This window comes from Lethenteron reissneri, chromosome 8 (assembly GCF_015708825.2).
Source record: "Lethenteron reissneri isolate LAM-NWPU_2019-01 chromosome 8, ASM1570882v1, whole genome shotgun sequence".
Lineage (NCBI taxonomy): Eukaryota > Metazoa > Chordata > Hyperoartia > Petromyzontiformes > Petromyzontidae > Lethenteron > Lethenteron reissneri.
This window is the reverse complement of record NC_083786.1, coordinates 1,679,629-1,701,593: the sequence shown is the minus strand read 5'-3', so window position 1 is coordinate 1,701,593 and position 21,965 is coordinate 1,679,629. Positions and strand designations below refer to the sequence as shown.

At 45.5% G+C, this 21,965-nt stretch overlaps 1 protein-coding gene across 4 annotated transcripts; it reads left to right on the top strand.

Moving 5' to 3' along the window:
• The first annotated feature begins 463 nt into the window (after positions 1-463).
• On the top strand, positions 464-21,965 carry LOC133359718 (zinc finger protein 239-like). Of its 4 annotated transcripts, XM_061578253.1 has the most exons (5): positions 464-2,349; positions 3,131-3,205; positions 3,857-4,039; positions 5,529-5,622; positions 19,868-21,965. In XM_061578253.1, exons 4-5 carry the CDS (start codon positions 5,574-5,576, stop codon positions 20,977-20,979), a joined length of 1,161 nt encoding a protein of 386 aa, XP_061434237.1. In that variant the 5' UTR covers positions 464-2,349; positions 3,131-3,205; positions 3,857-4,039; positions 5,529-5,573; the 3' UTR covers positions 20,980-21,965. The 4 variants fall into 4 exon arrangements, with proteins under 4 accessions (XP_061434237.1, XP_061434231.1, XP_061434226.1 ...); XM_061578247.1 differs by having other exon boundaries at positions 464-3,205; XM_061578242.1 differs by having other exon boundaries at positions 464-3,205; positions 3,725-4,039.

Genomic DNA, 21,965 nt, shown 5'->3' with positions numbered 1-21,965 from the left:
TCCCTAAGTCTGTTACCACGGTAACTACAGTACCGTACAGATGATTTACCACGGTCCCCGAACGGCGGTTACCCCTGGCAATATCTATTATTGTCCGTGGTCCCTAAGGCTGTTACCATAGTAACCGTGTGTCGGATTCACCGCGGTCCCTGGGCCGTGGACTCCGCGATGCTGGCAGCGTGATTCGCGGCTCTCTCCTGCACCTCCTCAACCTCCTGCTCCTCCTCAACCTCGTCCACCTCCTCAACTTCCTCCACCACCTCCACCTCGTCCACCTGCTGCTGCTCCTCAACCTCCACCACCTCCCCAACATCTTCCACCACCTCAACCTCCTCAACCTCCACCACCACCACCTCCTGCTGCAGCTGCTGCTGCCGTGAGCGAGAGGGGCCGCGTGTGAGATTGAGGGGAGAGAGTTGTTGAGTGCATGGGGGGGGGGGGGGGGCTGAGTGAGTGCTTGGGGGAGACGGCGAGAGTGAGAGAGAGCGGTGCGTCAGGGCACGAGGAGGGAGCGTGCACCTAGCCTGGCACCAGCGCCGTGCTGACGTCACTGTGGTGAACGCCGGTTGTTGTTGTTGGGCGCGTGGGTGAGAAGAAGGGATGTGAGAGAGAGGGGTCATGAGAGAGTTAGTGTGAGAGTGTTAGTGTGAGAGTGTAAGGTCATGAGAGAGTGTTAGTGAGTGTGAGAGAGTGTTAGTGAGTGTGTGAGAGAGAGAGGTCATGAAAGAGTGTTAGTGAGTGTGAGAGTGTTAGTGAGTGTGAGAGAGGGGTCATGAGAGAGTGTTAGTGAGAGTGTTAGTGAGTGCGAGAGAGTGTTAGTGAGTGTGAGAGAGTGTTAGTGAGTGTGAGAGAGTGTTAGTGAGTGTGTGAGAGAGAGAGGTCATGAAAGAGTGTTAGTGAGTGTGAGAGTGTTAGTGAGTGTGAGAGAGGGGTCATGAGAGAGTGTTAGTGAGAGTGTTAGTGAGTGCGAGAGAGTGTTAGTGAGTGTGAGAGAGTGTTAGTGAGTGCGAGAGAGTGTTAGTGAGTGTGAGAGAGTGTTAGTGAGTGTGAGAGAGTGTTAGTGAGTGTGAGAGAGGTCATGAGAGAGTGTTAGTGAGTGTGAGAGAGTGTTAGTGAGTGTGAGAGAGTGTAAGGTCATGAGAGAGTGTTAGTGAGTGTGAGAGAGTGTTAGTGAGTGTGTGAGAGAGAGAGGTCATGAAAGAGTGTTAGTGAGTGTGAGAGTGTTAGTGAGTGTGAGAGAGGGGTCATGAGAGAGTGTTAGTGAGAGTGTTAGTGAGTGCGAGAGAGTGTAAGGTCATGAGAGAGTGTTAGTGAGTGTGAGAGAGTGTTAGTGAGTGTGAGAGAGGTCATGAGAGAGTGTTAGTGAGTGTGAGAGAGTGTTAGTGAGTGTGTGAGAGAGAGAGGTCATGAGAGAGTGTTAGTGAGTGTGAGAGAGTGTTAGTGAGTGTGAGAGAGTGTTAGTGAGTGTGAGAGAGTGTTAGTGAGTGTGAGAGAGGTCATGAGAGAGTGTTAGTGAGTGTGAGAGAGTGTTAGTGAGTGTGTGAGAGAGAGGTCATGAGAGAGTGTTAGTGAGTGTGAGAGAGTGTTAGTGAGTGTTAGAATGTAAGGTCATGAGAGAGTGTTAGTGAGTGTGAGAGAGTGTTAGTGAGTGTGAGAGAGAGAGAGGTCATGAGAGAGTGTTAGTGAGTGTGAGAGTGTAAGGGCATGAGAGAGTGTAAGGGCATGAGAGAGTGTTAGTGAGTGCGAGAGAGTGTTAGTGAGTGTGAGAGTGTGTTAGTGAGTGTTAGAGTGTAAGGTCATGAGAGAGTGTTAGTGAGTGTGAGAGTGAGAGAGAGAGGTCATGAGAGAGTGTTAGTGAGTGTGAGAGTGTAAGGTCATGAGAGAGTGTTAGTGTGAGAGAGTGTTAGTGAGTGTGAGAGTGTAAGGGCATGAGAGAGTGTTAGTATGAGAGAGTGTTAGTGAGTGTGAGAGAGTGTTAGTGAGTGTGAGAGAGAGAGGGGGCATGAGAGAGTGTGAGAGAGTGTTAGTGAGTGAGAGAGAGTGAGAGAGAGAGTGTCACAATGAGGGTTTATGGAAAGGAGGTTAGTGAGAGGTTCTGAGCGTCCATGAGAGTGTTCGAGACAGAGCGAATGGAGCAGCAATAGGGGGTCAGAGTGTAATAGAGAGTAGTACTGTAGCGTGTTTAGTGGTGGTGTGTACTGGTGTTTACACTTCTATTCTTGCGTATGGCGATGTGTTCAGTAGCGAGCTGCCAGTGTGGAGATCTGCCTGCTAGCCACGACGAGAGGACTTCAAAAAGAGTTCGTGTGGCGCTGCTCTTCCTCTTCTGTTGAAGGAGCGCAGACCGCAGTGGGTTTACCGTGCGATCCATAGTTTGGGTTGCGTTGCCACAATCGCGTGACTTGTGATTTGTCGTTAATGTACCTCTGGTTCTCTATGTGTTTCTATGAGTCTGTATGTACAGGGTGCTTCAAAAGAATGTGAACATCTTATATTGGAAACTAATGGATAATATAATGTAACATGCTAACAAAATTATGTTAACAAAAGTTTGTTAATAGCTTCAAAAAGTCAAAGAGTCTCCACTTGTTCGCCATTTGTGTCAACACGTGCCTGGAATCTTCTCCAGGTGTTCTCCACAGCCTGGAGGCACATTTCTTGTGGTATAGTTACACATTCTCAGAAGTGTTAAAACATTTTTGAAGCATATTCTTGGTTCTTTTACCGAAAGAACCAAGAATATGAATCCCTGCAGTTACGAAAGCTTTAAATATAAAGTTTTGAAGCACCCTGTATTTGTGTCTCCATGGGTTTACTTTGTGGGTCCATAGTTTGGGTTTCATCGCCACAATCACACGACTGGTGGCTGGTCTGGTTTAATTTTCCATTCATCGAGGAGGCATGCGCATGGGGCCTCTTGTTGATGTTTCGATGAGGTTGATGGTTACAACCACCAGCGTCTTCGAGGAGGTGGAGGAGGAATGTAAAATCCAGGAGGTGCAATGGTTGGGTCTTATACGAGGTGTTTATTCCGGAGATGTTAAGGGACAGGGTCTCCCTGGCATTGTGAACTCGCCTGATGCTGCTCTCTCTCATTGCCGCTTTTCTGCTGCTGCTGCTACTCCCACAGGCAATGGCTGTGAGTGAAGACGGCGAAGTGCCACGGACTGGGGTCTCGCCTCCTCCCCTCGCCGCTGCCCACCAGGTAAGGAGGTCAACCCCCGACACCACAGGGTCCTCGCTGACGAGCAGCGGAGACGCCAGCACTCGGCGGGTACCAAGAGGACACCACCTGCCCATGAGGGCAACCACCTACCATGGGGCTGGGCACCGTTTTCACACTTGAATGAATAAAAACAACATTGGTGGGGCACTGATAGCTGACCGTGTAAGGTCATTATTAGACAGTTTAGTAAAACATGTAGTAAAGTCAATGTGTTGTATGTGTGTATGTTGAACTTCTTTCGCACCGTACGTAGCAAACCACACTAATCGGAGGTGCGGAGGAAGGACAACAAACTAAACACAAAAAGCAGTTCTAAAGAAATTCGTTTTCAATATAGATCATTTAAAAGTGCATAGCTTCCAGTGGCTTCCTCAAAGCGGAAGAGCATTCCAGACGGCCGCAGAAGCGCATCTGACCGGGCGCGATGCGGTGATTATCTTTCATAGATGGTTAGCCAAAATACGATTAAGTATTAATGTTTTATGCAACTCGTCACAGGTATCAACCGTGCAGCCGCTACGGGATCTGGCAGGAGAATATAAGAAGCTATGGCTTTGTGGTGGCATCCACAGCACAAGTAGCTGTTATCCTCTTTAACATGAACTCGGGTTCCTCCGCAACCACCCCAAGGAGCTGCCTCAGAAGAGCACAGCTGTCCATTAAGGTGGGAGGGGGGTCATAGGCCCCCGGCCATCCCATAGAATCGCCACGTCTGACGACTTGATTGCAAGACCTCTTCACCACAGGACCCGAATGCAATCTCTGCCCTGCTGATGAGAGCAGCTCTACCGCGTATGGTAGTCCACGGCACCGGTGAGTTCACATCCAATACCTCTGGCCTCAAATTGGTGACACTTTGTGGGAATTCAGCAGTTGTCCTGTGGGTTAAGTATTGCAGAATGTGAACAAATGGCACACATACATTACATTACCGCATGTTTTTTTGCATTTTCAGAACTTTTGTGGAATTCCACAAAATTAATTCCTCACTACCTACCCATGCCTCCAGTAATCGCTCTTCCACAATTGTTGGTGCAGCCTTTACCCGGCCCACTTTGGATCATTCCACAATTGACGAGTATTTGAACGTTTCGATTTTTTTATGGAATCGGCCATACATAAAATGCTAAATGTTTCCAATATTATGTGAAACTGGCCATCATTCTGCCAAAAACTGGTTAAACAACAACACCCAAAATATCTGCATGAATCAGGCCCAGATTGTTTTGTAGATTGTGGGTTTTAAGTACAAGCCAGCAGAGAGTGTATTGGACGTTCATCCTACACTTGCCAACTTCTTCAAATGTACTCTTTGGTTTTTTCGGTAAAGTCACGTATGTGAAAAAAATAAAATAAAAAGATATACAAAGTTCACCATTGGAACCTCCTTTGCCAGTAGCAAAATATGATAATTGTTTTTTACCCTTTTATCTGGCAACAAAACTGACACCTTTTTTTGTTCAATGCAAACATGACTCCTTGTAAAAAAAAGGTGTCAGTTTTGTTGCCAGATAAAAGGGTAAAAAAACAAGTATCATATTTTGCTACTGGCAAAGGAGGTTCCAATGGTGTAAATTCTTACCCCGAGCTCTCATACTCTGATGGTGCATTGTCTTTGAGTTGTGCGCCTTTTGGCGTCATCTGGTCCAACACCATGTGAGACTAGGCTGTAAGAAAAGCTGTCTCGGGTGTGGACCAATCAATTTCAGGACAGTGCATACATTATCAGAGTTGTGTTTTTTTTGCATTCTGACCACAGGTATTGTGGTCAATGCAAACATGACTCCTTGTAAAAAAGGTGTCAGTTTTGTTGCCAGATAAAAGGGTAAAAAAATATATATACAAAGTTTTTTCATTTTCACCTACGTGACTTTACCGAAAGAACCAAAGAGTATGGATCCTTGCGGTCACGAAAACTTCAAATTCTTGAAATGTGTCTTTTAAAATGAGCACAAGTTGAATAAGGAACCAATTCAGTCACCTGTGGTTGTTCCCCTTGGGATCATGACCCCACGAATAAGTTTCCAGATAAATCAGATGATGGGTTATGCTCTATAAGCACAACCTTGGCAGCCAATAGATTTCAAAGTTGCAAATGTTCTCCTGATGGAGGGTTTTTATCATATTTTAACCTAAATATCTTTAAAATAAGACCGCTATAGAACTAAATAATGTTGAACGTTAAATCAAGCACTGTCGTGAATTGTAAGAGAGCCTTACCATGCGTTTGTGTTATTTTGACATAAACTGCACTAATTGAATGCTTTGTTTTTATTTGTTTTATTTAACAATATCCTACCAGCTCTGCAGCAGTCGCGTTGGCCTTTCCAGTGTGAGAGCTGAAGAGATGTTGAAATCACAAGAAAGCAGAATTAAGGGTGACAACAACAACAATGGTGAGGACCGTTTAAAGTGTTCCTTTCATGTAAGAAGCAAATGCACGAAACTCTCCGGAAATAGTTTTACATTTTGGAGATGCTTTTGGCGACAGGTTGGGATTTCATGAAAGAATGAGGCTGGGCTTTGGGGCTGAGAGACACCGTTAGTGTAGGGCGGAGTTTAGTAGCCAAACCACGTGCGATAGGTTCATGTTCGAGACATCGTGCTGTTAGAAATGGGCCAGAATTATTTCACGGTCATTTTGGTTTAAATATGGCATGGAAAATAGTCCAGTAATCGCAAAGCAGGTCGTTCGTAACATGGAGGGCACAAGGGAGTGGCAAGGAAAAAAAACTAATTGACATTAAGAGTTATTGGGAAATAACAGAGCCAATCTGAGGATGTTGAAAATAAAGTCAAGTACTGCTGCTGAATGTTTAGTGACTTTTCTGAATACATTATTTGGTGCTCTTTACAATAAACTCCACTAGTTAGGATGTTTATTGTAATTAAGTTACATTTTACCTGATCTGCAGCAATTTTCACAGATGTCCAGTATTGTGGACGTATATGCCCAAAAATATGTTCTCAAATAACCCAGACTGATTCGTATATATGTACGTTTAACTTATTTCATATATATATACTTACATAAATACTTATTTCATACGCACAAATCAGTTTGAGTTATTTGAGAAAAAAAATTTGGGCATATCTACTGTTGTGTATGTACCCCCTTTTTATTTTTTTTTAATATTATTTTTTTTAAGAATTATTCTGCCAACATAGATAATATCGTTTTTTTTTTAATAGACACGGGGCCACGTGGGAACGAACACGCCCCCACACTTCCACAGAGGCCCCACACTTCCACAGATGCGCGCATACCTCATTTCAAAGGAAAGACGGCATGAAAGAGGGTAATCAAGGTCATAAACTCCCCGAATTTCACACAAGAGGAACAAGGAATGGGGGAATTGCAGGCGGGGGGTTGCAGAACCAGGAGACACGGAGGAAGAGATAATTATATTCTGAACAAAGATAAGCCGGGATATCAGATTAAATAATCACAAGAAGTCAAATAATAAGTACGGAATTAAAGTAGAAGAGGAATCAAGGGCGGAGAAGGCTCTCAAAATTAACCAAACACAACACCCATGGGAAGCGAGCAACACGGCCGCCTTTGTCTTTCCGAGAGGATCTCCACACACAGGCACCAAGCTAGGAAATGACACCCATAAAGGGGGCAATTTCTCAAAGGAAATAAACACGTCTTCGAATAAATAAGCGCATGCGCCGGGTGCTCCCACCGTGGAAACAACCGCCTTTGTCTCCCCACAACACGGACAAACACGCACGCGAAACACACGGACGGACACACACACGGACGCAGATGGTTCAGCCCACAGGAAGGTTTTATGACAGCCTTTGAACAACTCGGGAAGCCGAGTGGAAGTTTCCGATATAAACCGAAGGAAAATCCATACAACTCAGATCGACAGGGGCTCTGGCCCCCATCACAGATCTCCAGGGCTGTGGCTCCATCTCTCCTCGTCGCCGCCAACGAAGAAGCTCCTGTCATTCAGAATGACGAGGTTTGCGGAGTAGCGACGCGTAGCTACAAGCCGAGGTCTGCACCACCTGAGAAGAATCGCTACCCTGAGTCGCAGAGCTGCGAGTGAAGCCAACAAAGACGCCAACGTCCACCCTGCCACGAACGAAGCATCGCTCCTCGTCAGAGTGACGACCAGCGAACAACCCGCAGGAAAGGCGGAGATCGCTGAACGAGCGCTGACCGTGCGCCACCTTGCGCCACCGTGCGCCACCTTGCGCCACCGTGCGCCACCGTGCGCCTCCGTGCGCCACCGCGCGCCATCGAGCGACAACGAGCGACACCTTGCGCCACCGAGCGACACCGAGCGACACGAGCGACCGAGCATCTTCAAGGACAGCATCGTGCCAACTCGTCATCTAGCAGTAGAAAGAGAGAGCGCACGAGCAGCACCAAGCCCCCGGAACCATCAAGCGCCAAGCAAGCAAGTTTCTTCAAGGAACATCGTGCCAACGCCGCTCAATCCAGCAGTGGAGAGAGAGAGAGAGAGCAAAAGCCGAGCGACACGCCGAGCGAGGGAGCAGCAGGAGCTGTTCGTATCCTCCCACACCACACAAGCTAACGACACAATTAATATTACGAGAGGACAACGCACACACAGCACGCACACGAATAAGACTTTCAAAAAGTGATCTTTGCGTTTCAAAAGGGTTGCCATTTCGAGGTGGTGCGTTCAATATCAACTGATCGTGCAAAGCAGTTGCTGCCGTCGAGTTGCATGAATAAGAAATGTTTTAGTCATTTTCGTTAACTGCATAATTTCGCCAATGAAGAAGTATTTTTAGTCATTCAATTTAGTTAATTGCATAATCTTGCCCATGAATTATTGACGCATGTTTAACCTGCATGATAGAATGTCACGTGCTTGTTAGAATAAAATTGTTATCACAGAAGCATATTGAGTGTTCTTTCCAAGTCCATGCAAAACCATCTTATTCATAAGAGCTGTATCCTGCGATGAGATATGAAAATGGAGACCTAAAATATTATAACACACACTAGGATAATCGGTAAATGAATCTATGATAATCGTGTTATCCTGATTGATAACTCTGGATAAACGAAACTAAGCAAATTATCATAACTGCACACATTAACATAATCGCAAGCCTCCGCATAAATTACTACGATTATCATAATTTATGCATATAATCACACGCATTATCATAATTTATGCGTATTAATACACGCATTATCATAATTAATGCGATTTGTGCATTTTTCGGAAAATTATTAATTTTTATTATTTTCATCAAAATTTCATAATCACAACACATACAACATAATGGGTGGCGTCGTCCGGGATCTCTCGCAGACAGTGTTTTGCATGGATGATGGAATGAATCACTTCGTGTTAACCAGAATATCAGGATCGAACATTGCATGGTGATTGTGAACGGGCGGAAAACTAAAAAACGCCCTCTAAGGTTAAAACCCAGAATAGCAGGTTAAAACAGAGACAGTGGAATTAAGATAATATCGTATCAAACCAATTGCATCCTCTGATAAATGGTGTTAGAGGTACGCACTCTGAATCGGAAAATAACAGATAGCTCGAGTCAAATTGACTACACTCTGTGAGATAATTGTTTTATATGCACTCTGAAAAGAAATGTCAAAGTAACTTCCGCCATACCTAAGATGCTAGGATTAAGAATAATTTTTGAATGGGTTACGGGATACGGGGAGCTCGTATTTAAACGTACCGACCAATCTGTTACAAAGCAGTACAGTCAGAGAGACATATGGGAAGGGAGCTGTATCGATAACACGAACACACCTCGGGGGAAACTAATTGACTGGATAAAATGTAACGAAGGCGAACACGATGTAAAAACTGCAGGAAAGGCAGGACAGGACTCATTCCTTTTCACACAGGCATACAGACAGGGATTGTGGAATGAGGAAAAATTTGGAAAGGAAACGGGAGAGAAATCAGTACTCGCGACACCAGCGAAACTCACAGACGTTGATCCGCAGAATAAATATGGAAGTAACATTAAATCACACTCTTGGGTACGTGGACAGAGTCCAGGGATTGATCGCACAAAAATTATGGATATCGAACAAAAAATCCTTGACAAAGGGAAACCCTCACAATTCGAGAGAGGGAGGAAAAATGTTAAAGTAAAGTCGACAGGACATACTCCACTAAGGGCAGAGGCAAAAACTGAAGGGAAATGGCAACACGAGCGACACGGCACTGGGCGCGCACACAGAAAATGCACACCACTTAAACACAAGCGACACAGCACAGACCAAAGTGACAGATTGCCTGATGATAACTTGTTTGATGATGACGCTGTCGGCAATCAACTTTCGGAATACCTATTCACCAGTAAAACCCTTAAATTGATGGACAAGGCTCTAGTCAGAATTCCCGATTTTGACCCCCACAATAAGACTATGGATATCCACACACATATCGCAACCGTAGAAGAGGAGGCAATGATTAGAGGGCTGAGGAGACGGGATGAAAAAGCGAGTTTGTTGAAACGGACCTTACATAAAGAATCTATTCCATGGGTAAAGTCACTACCACACAAGGTTAGAAATGATTTTAAACAATTGAGCCTGGCAGTGATTCGGAAGTTTGGAGAATATTCGACACTCACTGAGGGGTTTTATGCTGTAAAATCGATGACCCAGGGCATGGACCAAGATCCACGTGACTACCTCGTCCAATTTAAAAGAGCGTATTATGCAGGCGATGTGAATCAATACCACGAAGGAGATAAAATGTTCAAAATTATGTTTTTTGAATCCTTGAGCCCAGAGATTACAGAAAGGGTGAGAATGGTTTTGAATCCAGAAACCGCATCCTTACGCCGCATAGAGAGCAAGGCGTACATGGCATGGTTGTATAGAGCTAAGAATCATAATTCGGATCCAGAACACAGGGAGAGGGATGAGGAACCCAGCCTCTCAGAGAGGAATAAAAATCACCGAGCAGTCCCACAATGCAGGACAGAGCAGAAACGCACGCACACATGGCAAAATAACCCAGAGAGAGGTTGGCACGAGAATGAGAGCGGCACAAAGCCGAACATTCAGGAGAATCGCAGGAGGGGGAGGTTCAGAATAGAACCATACCAACACCCCATGCCACGACACACACAAGATCAAAATTACCCACAAAGATGGCGAGGTAACAATCCAGGAAAAATTTGGCACCCAAATGGGAGAAATACTGGGCTAAAATGTACGAGAATCGCAGGAGGGAGAGGTTCAGAGCAGAACCATATCAACACCCCATCCCACGACACACGCAAGGTTCAAATTACGCACAGAGATGGGAAGATAACCACCTAGCGGGAAGGTGTTACACAGACCGCGGAGGTATGGATGCGAACATTCAGGAGAATCGCAGGATAGGAGGTCAAACACAATCGATCCAATTCCGACCAATTCCTCCACCGGCTATACCAGGAGGGAATAGAGGAATAACACAGAATGCGGTCCAAATACGTGATGAACCATCCACAGTGAGTGCGAGCGAGCGGCCAACACGCGCCCCACCCGCTGAGGTGTTAAACCCTGAGCAGGCTGCAAGTGACAGGGCTGAATGGAAGAGTGATCGGACGGTGGATAGCAGACAGCAGAGACAAAGAGAGAACACAGAGACACGCCCTGAGGAGCGCAGGCGTGAGCCTTTGAATGGAAAATATCCAAGGAAAACCAAAAATTATGTGGATCGGAGTGCTAAAATGGAGACGAATGTCCATGACGTATCGGGAATGGTGTTGAAATCCAACACACTCGTAAAAACAAAGAGGGCAACATTACGAAGGACAGAATTAAATCGACACACTGACTCGGCAAATGTGCATGTAATCGCAGAGAGAGCGAATGCCACGAACCAAGTGTCAAAGTGGGTCGTGTGCGCGAATTCTGGTTACGTGCAGCACAATTTTTCACCACACACTCCCACGACGCGAGAGAGTGAGAGAGGAAACTACAAAAACGAACCCGAAAACCGTGATCAAATTATCAAAGTGATAAGTGGTAAACCAGGCAACATGAGGAAGGTAACGCATAAATGCGTTCGAAACCGCTACCTAGCGTTTCCCAGGATTTAACAAAAACAAAAATGAATGTTCGTCAGAGTTATGATGTATGAGAACCGATGTAACGCAATATCGATGTTAACGTGTGTTATTTTCTTTGCTTAATTCAAATGTAACCAGGATTTAACAAAAACAAAAATGAATGTTCGTCAGAGTTATGATGTATGAGAACCGATGTAACGCAATATCGATGTTAACGTGTTGTTATTTTCTTTGCTTATTTCAGATGTAACCAGGTTAAGATCGTAATACGTGCACGCGCGTCGTAAGAAATAACCGCCGAGAGTAAGGGCGGCTGATGGGATGCATGACATAAAAAGGGGGCATTACTTTGTTTGAAAATTCGCCAGTGGCCAAATCGACCCCTGATAATTTTCAAAAGGGCGGACTGTTGTGTATGTACCCCCTTTTTATTTATTTTTTTATTATTTTTTTAAAGAATTATTCTGCCAACATAGATAATATCGTTTTTTTTTAATAGACACGGGGCCACGTGGGAACGAACACGCCCCCACACTTCCACAGAGGCCCCACACTTCCACAGATGCGCGCATACCTCATTTCAAAGGAAAGAGGGCATGAAAGAGGGTAATCAAGGTCATAAACTCCCCGAATTTCACACAAGAGGAACAAGGAATGGGGGAATTGCAGGCGGGGGGTTGCAGAACCAGGAGACACGGAGGAAGAGATAATTATATTCTGAACAAAGATAAGCCGGGATATCAGATTAAATAATCACAAGAAGTCAAATAATAAGTACGGAATTAAAGTAGAAGAGGAATCAAGGGCGGAGAAGGCTCTCAAAATTAACCAAACACAACACCCATGGGAAGCGAGCAACACGGCCGCCTTTGTCTTTCCGAGAGGATCTCCACACACAGGCACCAAGCTAGGAAATGACACCCATAAAGGGGGCAATTTCTCAAAGGAAATAAACACGTCTTCGAATAAATAAGCGCATGCGCCGGGTGCTCCCACCGTGGAAACAACCGCCTTTGTCTCCCCACAACACGGACAAACACGCACGCGAAACACACGGACGGACACACACACGGACGCAGATGGTTCAGCCCACAGGAAGGTTTTATGACAGCCTTTGAACAACTCGGGAAGCCGAGTGGAAGTTTCCGATATAAACCGAAGGAAAATCCATACAACTCAGATCGACAGGGGCTCTGGCCCCCATCACAGATCTCCAGGGCTGTGGCTCCATCTCTCCTCGTCGCCGCCAACGAAGAAGCTCCTGTCATTCAGAATGACGAGGTTTGCGGAGTAGCGACGCGTAGCTACAAGCCGAGGTCTGCACCACCTGAGAAGAATCGCTACCCTGAGTCGCAGAGCTGCGAGTGAAGCCAACAAAGACGCCAACGTCCACCCTGCCACGAACGAAGCATCGCTCCTCGTCAGAGTGACGACCAGCGAACAACCCGCAGGAAAGGCGGAGATCGCTGAACGAGCGCTGACCGTGCGCCACCTTGCGCCACCGTGCGCCACCTTGCGCCACCGTGCGCCACCGTGCGCCTCCGTGCGCCACCGCGCGCCATCGAGCGACAACGAGCGACACCTTGCGCCACCGAGCGACACCGAGCGACACGAGCGACCGAGCATCTTCAAGGACAGCATCGTGCCAACTCGTCATCTAGCAGTAGAAAGAGAGAGCGCACGAGCAGCACCAAGCCCCCGGAACCATCAAGCGCCAAGCAAGCAAGTTTCTTCAAGGAACATCGTGCCAACGCCGCTCAATCCAGCAGTGGAGAGAGAGAGAGAGAGCAAAAGCCGAGCGACACGCCGAGCGAGGGAGCAGCAGGAGCTGTTCGTATCCTCCCACACCACACAAGCTAACGACACAATTAATATTACGAGAGGACAACGCACACACAGCACGCACACGAATAAGACTTTCAAAAAGTGATCTTTGCGTTTCAAAAGGGTTGCCATTTCGAGGTGGTGCGTTCAATATCAACTGATCGTGCAAAGCAGTTGCTGCCGTCGAGTTGCATGAATAAGAAATGTTTTAGTCATTTTCGTTAACTGCATAATTTCGCCAATGAAGAAGTATTTTTAGTCATTCAATTTAGTTAATTGCATAATCTTGCCCATGAATTATTGACGCATGTTTAACCTGCATGATAGAATGTCACGTGCTTGTTAGAATAAAATTGTTATCACAGAAGCATATTGAGTGTTCTTTCCAAGTCCATGCAAAACCATCTTATTCATAAGAGCTGTATCCTGCGATGAGATATGAAAATGGAGACCTAAAATATTATAACACACACTAGGATAATCGGTAAATGAATCTATGATAATCGTGTTATCCTGATTGATAACTCTGGATAAACGAAACTAAGCAAATTATCATAACTGCACACATTAACATAATCGCAAGCCTCCGCATAAATTACTACGATTATCATAATTTATGCATATAATCACACGCATTATCATAATTTATGCGTATTAATACACGCATTATCATAATTAATGCGATTTGTGCATTTTTCGGAAAATTATTAATTTTTATTATTTTCATCAAAATTTCATAATCACAACACATACAACATAATGGGTGGCGTCGTCCGGGATCTCTCGCAGACAGTGTTTTGCATGGATGATGGAATGAATCACTTCGTGTTAACCAGAATATCAGGATCGAACATTGCATGGTGATTGTGAACGGGCGGAAAACTAAAAAACGCCCTCTAAGGTTAAAACCCAGAATAGCAGGTTAAAACAGAGACAGTGGAATTAAGATAATATCGTATCAAACCAATTGCATCCTCTGATAAATGGTGTTAGAGGTACGCACTCTGAATCGGAAAATAACAGATAGCTCGAGTCAAATTGACTACACTCTGTGAGATAATTGTTTTATATGCACTCTGAAAAGAAATGTCAAAGTAACTTCCGCCATACCTAAGATGCTAGGATTAAGAATAATTTTTGAATGGGTTACGGGATACGGGGAGCTCGTATTTAAACGTACCGACCAATCTGTTACAAAGCAGTACAGTCAGAGAGACATATGGGAAGGGAGCTGTATCGATAACACGAACACACCTCGGGGGAAACTAATTGACTGGATAAAATGTAACGAAGGCGAACACGATGTAAAAACTGCAGGAAAGGCAGGACAGGACTCATTCCTTTTCACACAGGCATACAGACAGGGATTGTGGAATGAGGAAAAATTTGGAAAGGAAACGGGAGAGAAATCAGTACTCGCGACACCAGCGAAACTCACAGACGTTGATCCGCAGAATAAATATGGAAGTAACATTAAATCACACTCTTGGGTACGTGGACAGAGTCCAGGGATTGATCGCACAAAAATTATGGATATCGAACAAAAAATCCTTGACAAAGGGAAACCCTCACAATTCGAGAGAGGGAGGAAAAATGTTAAAGTAAAGTCGACAGGACATACTCCACTAAGGGCAGAGGCAAAAACTGAAGGGAAATGGCAACACGAGCGACACGGCACTGGGCGCGCACACAGAAAATGCACACCACTTAAACACAAGCGACACAGCACAGACCAAAGTGACAGATTGCCTGATGATAACTTGTTTGATGATGACGCTGTCGGCAATCAACTTTCGGAATACCTATTCACCAGTAAAACCCTTAAATTGATGGACAAGGCTCTAGTCAGAATTCCCGATTTTGACCCCCACAATAAGACTATGGATATCCACACACATATCGCAACCGTAGAAGAGGAGGCAATGATTAGAGGGCTGAGGAGACGGGATGAAAAAGCGAGTTTGTTGAAACGGACCTTACATAAAGAATCTATTCCATGGGTAAAGTCACTACCACACAAGGTTAGAAATGATTTTAAACAATTGAGCCTGGCAGTGATTCGGAAGTTTGGAGAATATTCGACACTCACTGAGGGGTTTTATGCTGTAAAATCGATGACCCAGGGCATGGACCAAGATCCACGTGACTACCTCGTCCAATTTAAAAGAGCGTATTATGCAGGCGATGTGAATCAATACCACGAAGGAGATAAAATGTTCAAAATTATGTTTTTTGAATCCTTGAGCCCAGAGATTACAGAAAGGGTGAGAATGGTTTTGAATCCAGAAACCGCATCCTTACGCCGCATAGAGAGCAAGGCGTACATGGCATGGTTGTATAGAGCTAAGAATCATAATTCGGATCCAGAACACAGGGAGAGGGATGAGGAACCCAGCCTCTCAGAGAGGAATAAAAATCACCGAGCAGTCCCACAATGCAGGACAGAGCAGAAACGCACGCACACATGGCAAAATAACCCAGAGAGAGGTTGGCACGAGAATGAGAGCGGCACAAAGCCGAACATTCAGGAGAATCGCAGGAGGGGGAGGTTCAGAATAGAACCATACCAACACCCCATGCCACGACACACACAAGATCAAAATTACCCACAAAGATGGCGAGGTAACAATCCAGGAAAAATTTGGCACCCAAATGGGAGAAATACTGGGCTAAAATGTACGAGAATCGCAGGAGGGAGAGGTTCAGAGCAGAACCATATCAACACCCCATCCCACGACACACGCAAGGTTCAAATTACGCACAGAGATGGGAAGATAACCACCTAGCGGGAAGGTGTTACACAGACCGCGGAGGTATGGATGCGAACATTCAGGAGAATCGCAGGATAGGAGGTCAAACACAATCGATCCAATTCCGACCAATTCCTCCACCGGCTATACCAGGAGGGAATAGAGGAATAACACAGAATGCGGTCCAAATACGTGATGAACCATCCACAGTGAGTGCGAGCGAGCGGCCAACACGCGCCCCACCCGCTGAGGTGTTAAACCCTGAGCAGGCTGCAAGTGACAGGGCTGAATGGAAGAGTGATCGGACGGTGGATAGCAGACAGCAGAGACAAAGAGAGAACACAGAGACACGCCCTGAGGAGCGCAGGCGTGAGCCTTTGAATGGAAAATATCCAAGGAAAACCAAAAATTATGTGGATCGGAGTGCTAAAATGGAGACGAATGTCCATGACGTATCGGGAATGGTGTTGAAATCCAACACACTCGTAAAAACAAAGAGGGCAACATTACGAAGGACAGAATTAAATCGACACACTGACTCGGCAAATGTGCATGTAATCGCAGAGAGAGCGAATGCCACGAACCAAGTGTCAAAGTGGGTCGTGTGCGCGAATTCTGGTTACGTGCAGCACAATTTTTCACCACACACTCCCACGACGCGAGAGAGTGAGAGAGGAAACTACAAAAACGAACCCGAAAACCGTGATCAAATTATCAAAGTGATAAGTGGTAAACCAGGCAACATGAGGAAGGTAACGCATAAATGCGTTCGAAACCGCTACCTAGCGTTTCCCAGGATTTAACAAAAACAAAAATGAATGTTCGTCAGAGTTATGATGTATGAGAACCGATGTAACGCAATATCGATGTTAACGTGTGTTATTTTCTTTGCTTAATTCAAATGTAACCAGGATTTAACAAAAACAAAAATGAATGTTCGTCAGAGTTATGATGTATGAGAACCGATGTAACGCAATATCGATGTTAACGTGTTGTTATTTTCTTTGCTTATTTCAGATGTAACCAGGTTAAGATCGTAATACGTGCACGCGCGTCGTAAGAAATAACCGCCGAGAGTAAGGGCGGCTGATGGGATGCATGACATAAAAAGGGGGCATTACTTTGTTTGAAAATTCGCCAGTGGCCAAATCGACCCCTGATAATTTTCAAAAGGGCGGACTGTTGTGTATGTACCCCCTTTTTATTTTTTTTTAATATTATTTTTTTTTAAGAATTATTCTGCCAACATAGATAATATCGTTTTTTTTTTAATAGACACGGGGCCACGTGGGAACGAACACGCCCCCACACTTCCACAGAGGCCCCACACTTCCACAGATGCGCGCATACCTCATTTCAAAGGAAAGACGGCATGAAAGAGGGTAATCAAGGTCATAAACTCCCCGAATTTCACACAAGAGGAACAAGGAATGGGGGAATTGCAGGCGGGGGGTTGCAGAACCAGGAGACACGGAGGAAGAGATAATTATATTCTGAACAAAGATAAGCCGGGATATCAGATTAAATAATCACAAGAAGTCAAATAATAAGTACGGAATTAAAGTAGAAGAGGAATCAAGGGCGGAGAAGGCTCTCAAAATTAACCAAACACAACACCCATGGGAAGCGAGCAACACGGCCGCCTTTGTCTTTCCGAGAGGATCTCCACACACAGGCACCAAGCTAGGAAATGACACCCATAAAGGGGGCAATTTCTCAAAGGAAATAAACACGTCTTCGAATAAATAAGCGCATGCGCCGGGTGCTCCCACCGTGGAAACAACCGCCTTTGTCTCCCCACAACACGGACAAACACGCACGCGAAACACACGGACGGACACACACACGGACGCAGATGGTTCAGCCCACAGGAAGGTTCTATGACAGCCTTTGAACAACTCGGGAAGCCGAGTGGAAGTTTCCGATATAAACCGAAGGAAAATCCATACAACTCAGATCGACAGGGGCTCTGGCCCCCATCACAGATCTCCAGGGCTGTGGCTCCATCTCTCCTCGTCGCCGCCAACGAAGAAGCTCCTGTCATTCAGAATGACGAGGTTTGCGGAGTAGCGACGCGTAGCTACAAGCCGAGGTCTGCACCACCTGAGAAGAATCGCTACCCTGAGTCGCAGAGCTGCGAGTGAAGCCAACAAAGACGCCAACGTCCACCCTGCCACGAACGAAGCATCGCTCCTCGTCAGAGTGACGACCAGCGAACAACCCGCAGGAAAGGCGGAGATCGCTGAACGAGCGCTGACCGTGCGCCACCTTGCGCCACCGTGCGCCACCTTGCGCCACCGTGCGCCACCGTGCGCCTCCGTGCGCCACCGCGCGCCATCGAGCGACAACGAGCGACACCTTGCGCCACCGAGCGACACCGAGCGACACGAGCGACCGAGCATCTTCAAGGACAGCATCGTGCCAACTCGTCATCTAGCAGTAGAAAGAGAGAGCGCACGAGCAGCACCAAGCCCCCGGAACCATCAAGCGCCAAGCAAGCAAGTTTCTTCAAGGAACATCGTGCCAACGCCGCTCAATCCAGCAGTGGAGAGAGAGAGAGAGAGCAAAAGCCGAGCGACACGCCGAGCGAGGGAGCAGCAGGAGCTGTTCGTATCCTCCCACACCACACAAGCTAACGACACAATTAATATTACGAGAGGACAACGCACACACAGCACGCACACGAATAAGACTTTCAAAAAGTGATCTTTGCGTTTCAAAAGGGTTGCCATTTCGAGGTGGTGCGTTCAATATCAACTGATCGTGCAAAGCAGTTGCTGCCGTCGAGTTGCATGAATAAGAAATGTTTTAGTCATTTTCGTTAACTGCATAATTTCGCCAATGAAGAAGTATTTTTAGTCATTCAATTTAGTTAATTGCATAATCTTGCCCATGAATTATTGACGCATGTTTAACCTGCATGATAGAATGTCACGTGCTTGTTAGAATAAAATTGTTATCACAGAAGCATATTGAGTGTTCTTTCCAAGTCCATGCAAAACCATCTTATTCATAAGAGCTGTATCCTGCGATGAGATATGAAAATGGAGACCTAAAATATTATAACACACACTAGGATAATCGGTAAATGAATCTATGATAATCGTGTTATCCTGATTGATAACTCTGGATAAACGAAACTAAGCAAATTATCATAACTGCACACATTAACATAATCGCAAGCCTCCGCATAAATTACTACGATTATCATAATTTATGCATATAATCACACGCATTATCATAATTTATGCGTATTAATACACGCATTATCATAATTAATGCGATTTGTGCATTTTTCGGAAAATTATTAATTTTTATTATTTTCATCAAAATTTCATAATCACAACACATACAACACTGCCCACAATACTGCACGTCTGTCAAAAATACCTTAACGGCTCAGCGGATTCCTCCAGTACAAATAAAGATTCTGATTCTGACAATCGCCCTCCCGGCCTCCCCTCACAGGTCGGATTTTCTAAGCAGCACAGATTTTTGCTCGCCTGCTCCGTCGGATAGCTTGTCTGCGTTTGTATTCTATGTTGTCTTTTGCAACTCCCAAAACTGAGCCGCGTCTGTCTCCCGGTCGCTCATCACAGCACGGACTCTCCACCACGTGGCTGTCAACGTGAGGGCGGGCGGCGCTGATTCGCACACCGGGCAACATTGACAGTGGGACACCTGAGACGTCCCAGAATTAGTGACAATAAGTTTGCTCGGGAGTTTATTGTGCCATATCACTGGTGCCAAGTAGCACATTGTGCAGTGGCATCTGCAGGGTAAAATATGAATGATGTTGTACTGTTTGACTATTTCACGTAATTTGCTGAGATTGCAATGTGGGAAAATTAGACATTGGTAATTCCAATAAACAGTACTGTATGTGTAATACTTGAATATGCTTGAAGTTTCATAAACAATATATTGTACCAGATGTATTTATTGCTTCTAAACAATAATAGATGCAAGTACTGTGTGCGAGTATTTTAACCATTTGTATTTTTCTTTTCCATGGAATGAACACAAGCAAAATCTTCTGAGAAGTTACTCCCTTGTAAGGAATGCGGGAAGGCTTTTGCATTAATTTCTAAACTGAAGAGGCATCAGATGACGCATTCAAAACCGTACTTTTGCAAAGAGTGTGGAAAAAGATTTTCGAAACTCTTCAACCTGAAGACCCATCAGGTAACGCACACGGGAGAGTGGCCGCACGTTTGTGACGCATGCGGAAAGGGCTTTCCACACATATCGCAACTCAACACCCACAAGATGACACATACGGGAGAGTGGCCGTACGTTTGTGAAGAGTGCGGGAAAGGATTTTCATGCATTTCTCATTTGGAAAAGCATAAGAGGACGCACACCGGGGAAAAACCGTACAAGTGTGACGAGTGCGGGAAGGGATTTGCCGATATTTCCCACCTGAAAATACATCAGATGACACACACTGGGAAGTGGCCACACGTTTGTAACCAGTGTGGTAAAGGGTTTTCACAGATCTCCCAGCTGACTTCACATCAGATGACGCACAGCGGAGAGTGGCCACATGTGTGCGATGAGTGCGGAAAAGGATATTCGTGCATTTCCCATCTGAAGACTCATCAGAGGATACACACCGGAGAACGTCCGTACACCTGTGAAGAGTGCGGCAAAGGCTTCTCCCAGGTTGCTTACCTCAAAACGCACAAGATGATACACACCGGAGAAAGGCCGTACATCTGTGAAGAGTGCGGCAAAGGCTTCTCGCAAATTTCCACTCTGAAGATGCATCAACGAACGCACACGAGGGAAAGGCCGTATATGTGCGAGGAGTGTGGAAAGGAGTTTTCTCAGATCTCAAACTTGAAGACTCACCGCTTGACACACACCGGACATTGGCCTCACGTCTGTGAAAAGTGTGGAAAGGGATTTTCTCATATTTTCCACTTGCAGACACACGAGAGGACGCACACAGGTGTGAGGCCGTATGCCTGTAAGGTTTGCGGTAAAGGATTTTCGAACCTTTCCAACCTAAAGACGCATCGTCGGACTCACACTGGTGAGAGGCCGCACGTGTGCATCGAGTGTGGGAAAGGATTTTCGTGTATTTCCCACTTAAAGAGACACAGGAAAACGCATACTCATAATGAAGAACTCTAGGATTTGTTAAAAATTAATAGCATGGCTGGCAAGTGTTCTGATTTGACAGGACATTGTCAATTTTTTGGGATAAATACTCATAGCCCACTTGGCCATTCTCATACCTGTCAATCCCTTATCAGTGCCCTACCTTATTACAGACCAATTCAGACCTTATTGGTCACCCCGTGCCGTTATAAATCTCAACGTTCATCCTACAAAATCTCATCACAAGAGAGAAACAAACAACTAGACAAAAAACTTTTTTTTTCACGTATTGAAAGGCCGTATGGACCTGAAAACTCAATTTCCGGGCCCTCGGTTGGGATGTTTTGGTTCGGTGCGGTCGTGAGGATCTACACGGTGTGCGCCGTGGAGTGAGAACGATCGAGGAAACACCTTTAGGACTCATATTCCGGTAAAGTCACGTAGAAGGGAAATAATAAAATAATAAAAATGAAACAAAATTATCACGACGTTTCGATTGCAACACAAGCAATCATCAGGTGTGAAAACCAAAACAAACGTGAGAATTGTATTGTTTTATTTTTATTATTTCCCTTCTACGTGACTTTACCGAAAGAACCAAGAATATGAATCCCTGCAGTCACGAAAGCTTTAAATCGAAACCTTTAGGACTTTTTACGCTCCCCTGTTAAATCCACCGCGCTGAGATTTGCACACCCTTAGGATGAATATGGTCCTGCATTGCGTGCACTTGTTCCTGCGCTTTGCCCCCTTTATGCCTGCTGTATCTAATCTTAAAAACAGATTAGAGACGACCTGAGACAATTTGCAAGCACCAAAATCTTGTGGTGCTATGCATTTAAAATGGAGCAGGAATTTGGATTCGCGCGGACCGTACAAAACGCGAGTCTTCGGCAGTCGCCCGCAGTCGAGAATTGATTGTCTTCCAGCAACGGTATCTCGGCCTCGCTGTGCGCTGCGTTGCACCGCGAGTCGAGTAGATAACCTTGCGTTCAATAAACCCTCAGAGCCAGGATGAA

Excerpts from the sequence above, each read along its gene's own strand:
- LOC133359718 (XM_061578253.1), top strand. The coding sequence starts at position 5,574 with ATGTTGAAATCACAAGAAAGCAGAATTAAGGGTGACAACAACAACAAT. Across the intron at positions 5,623-19,867 it reads GGGTGACAACAACAACAATG|CAAAATCTTCTGAGAAGTTA; the intron begins GTGAGGACCGTT and ends AATGAACACAAG.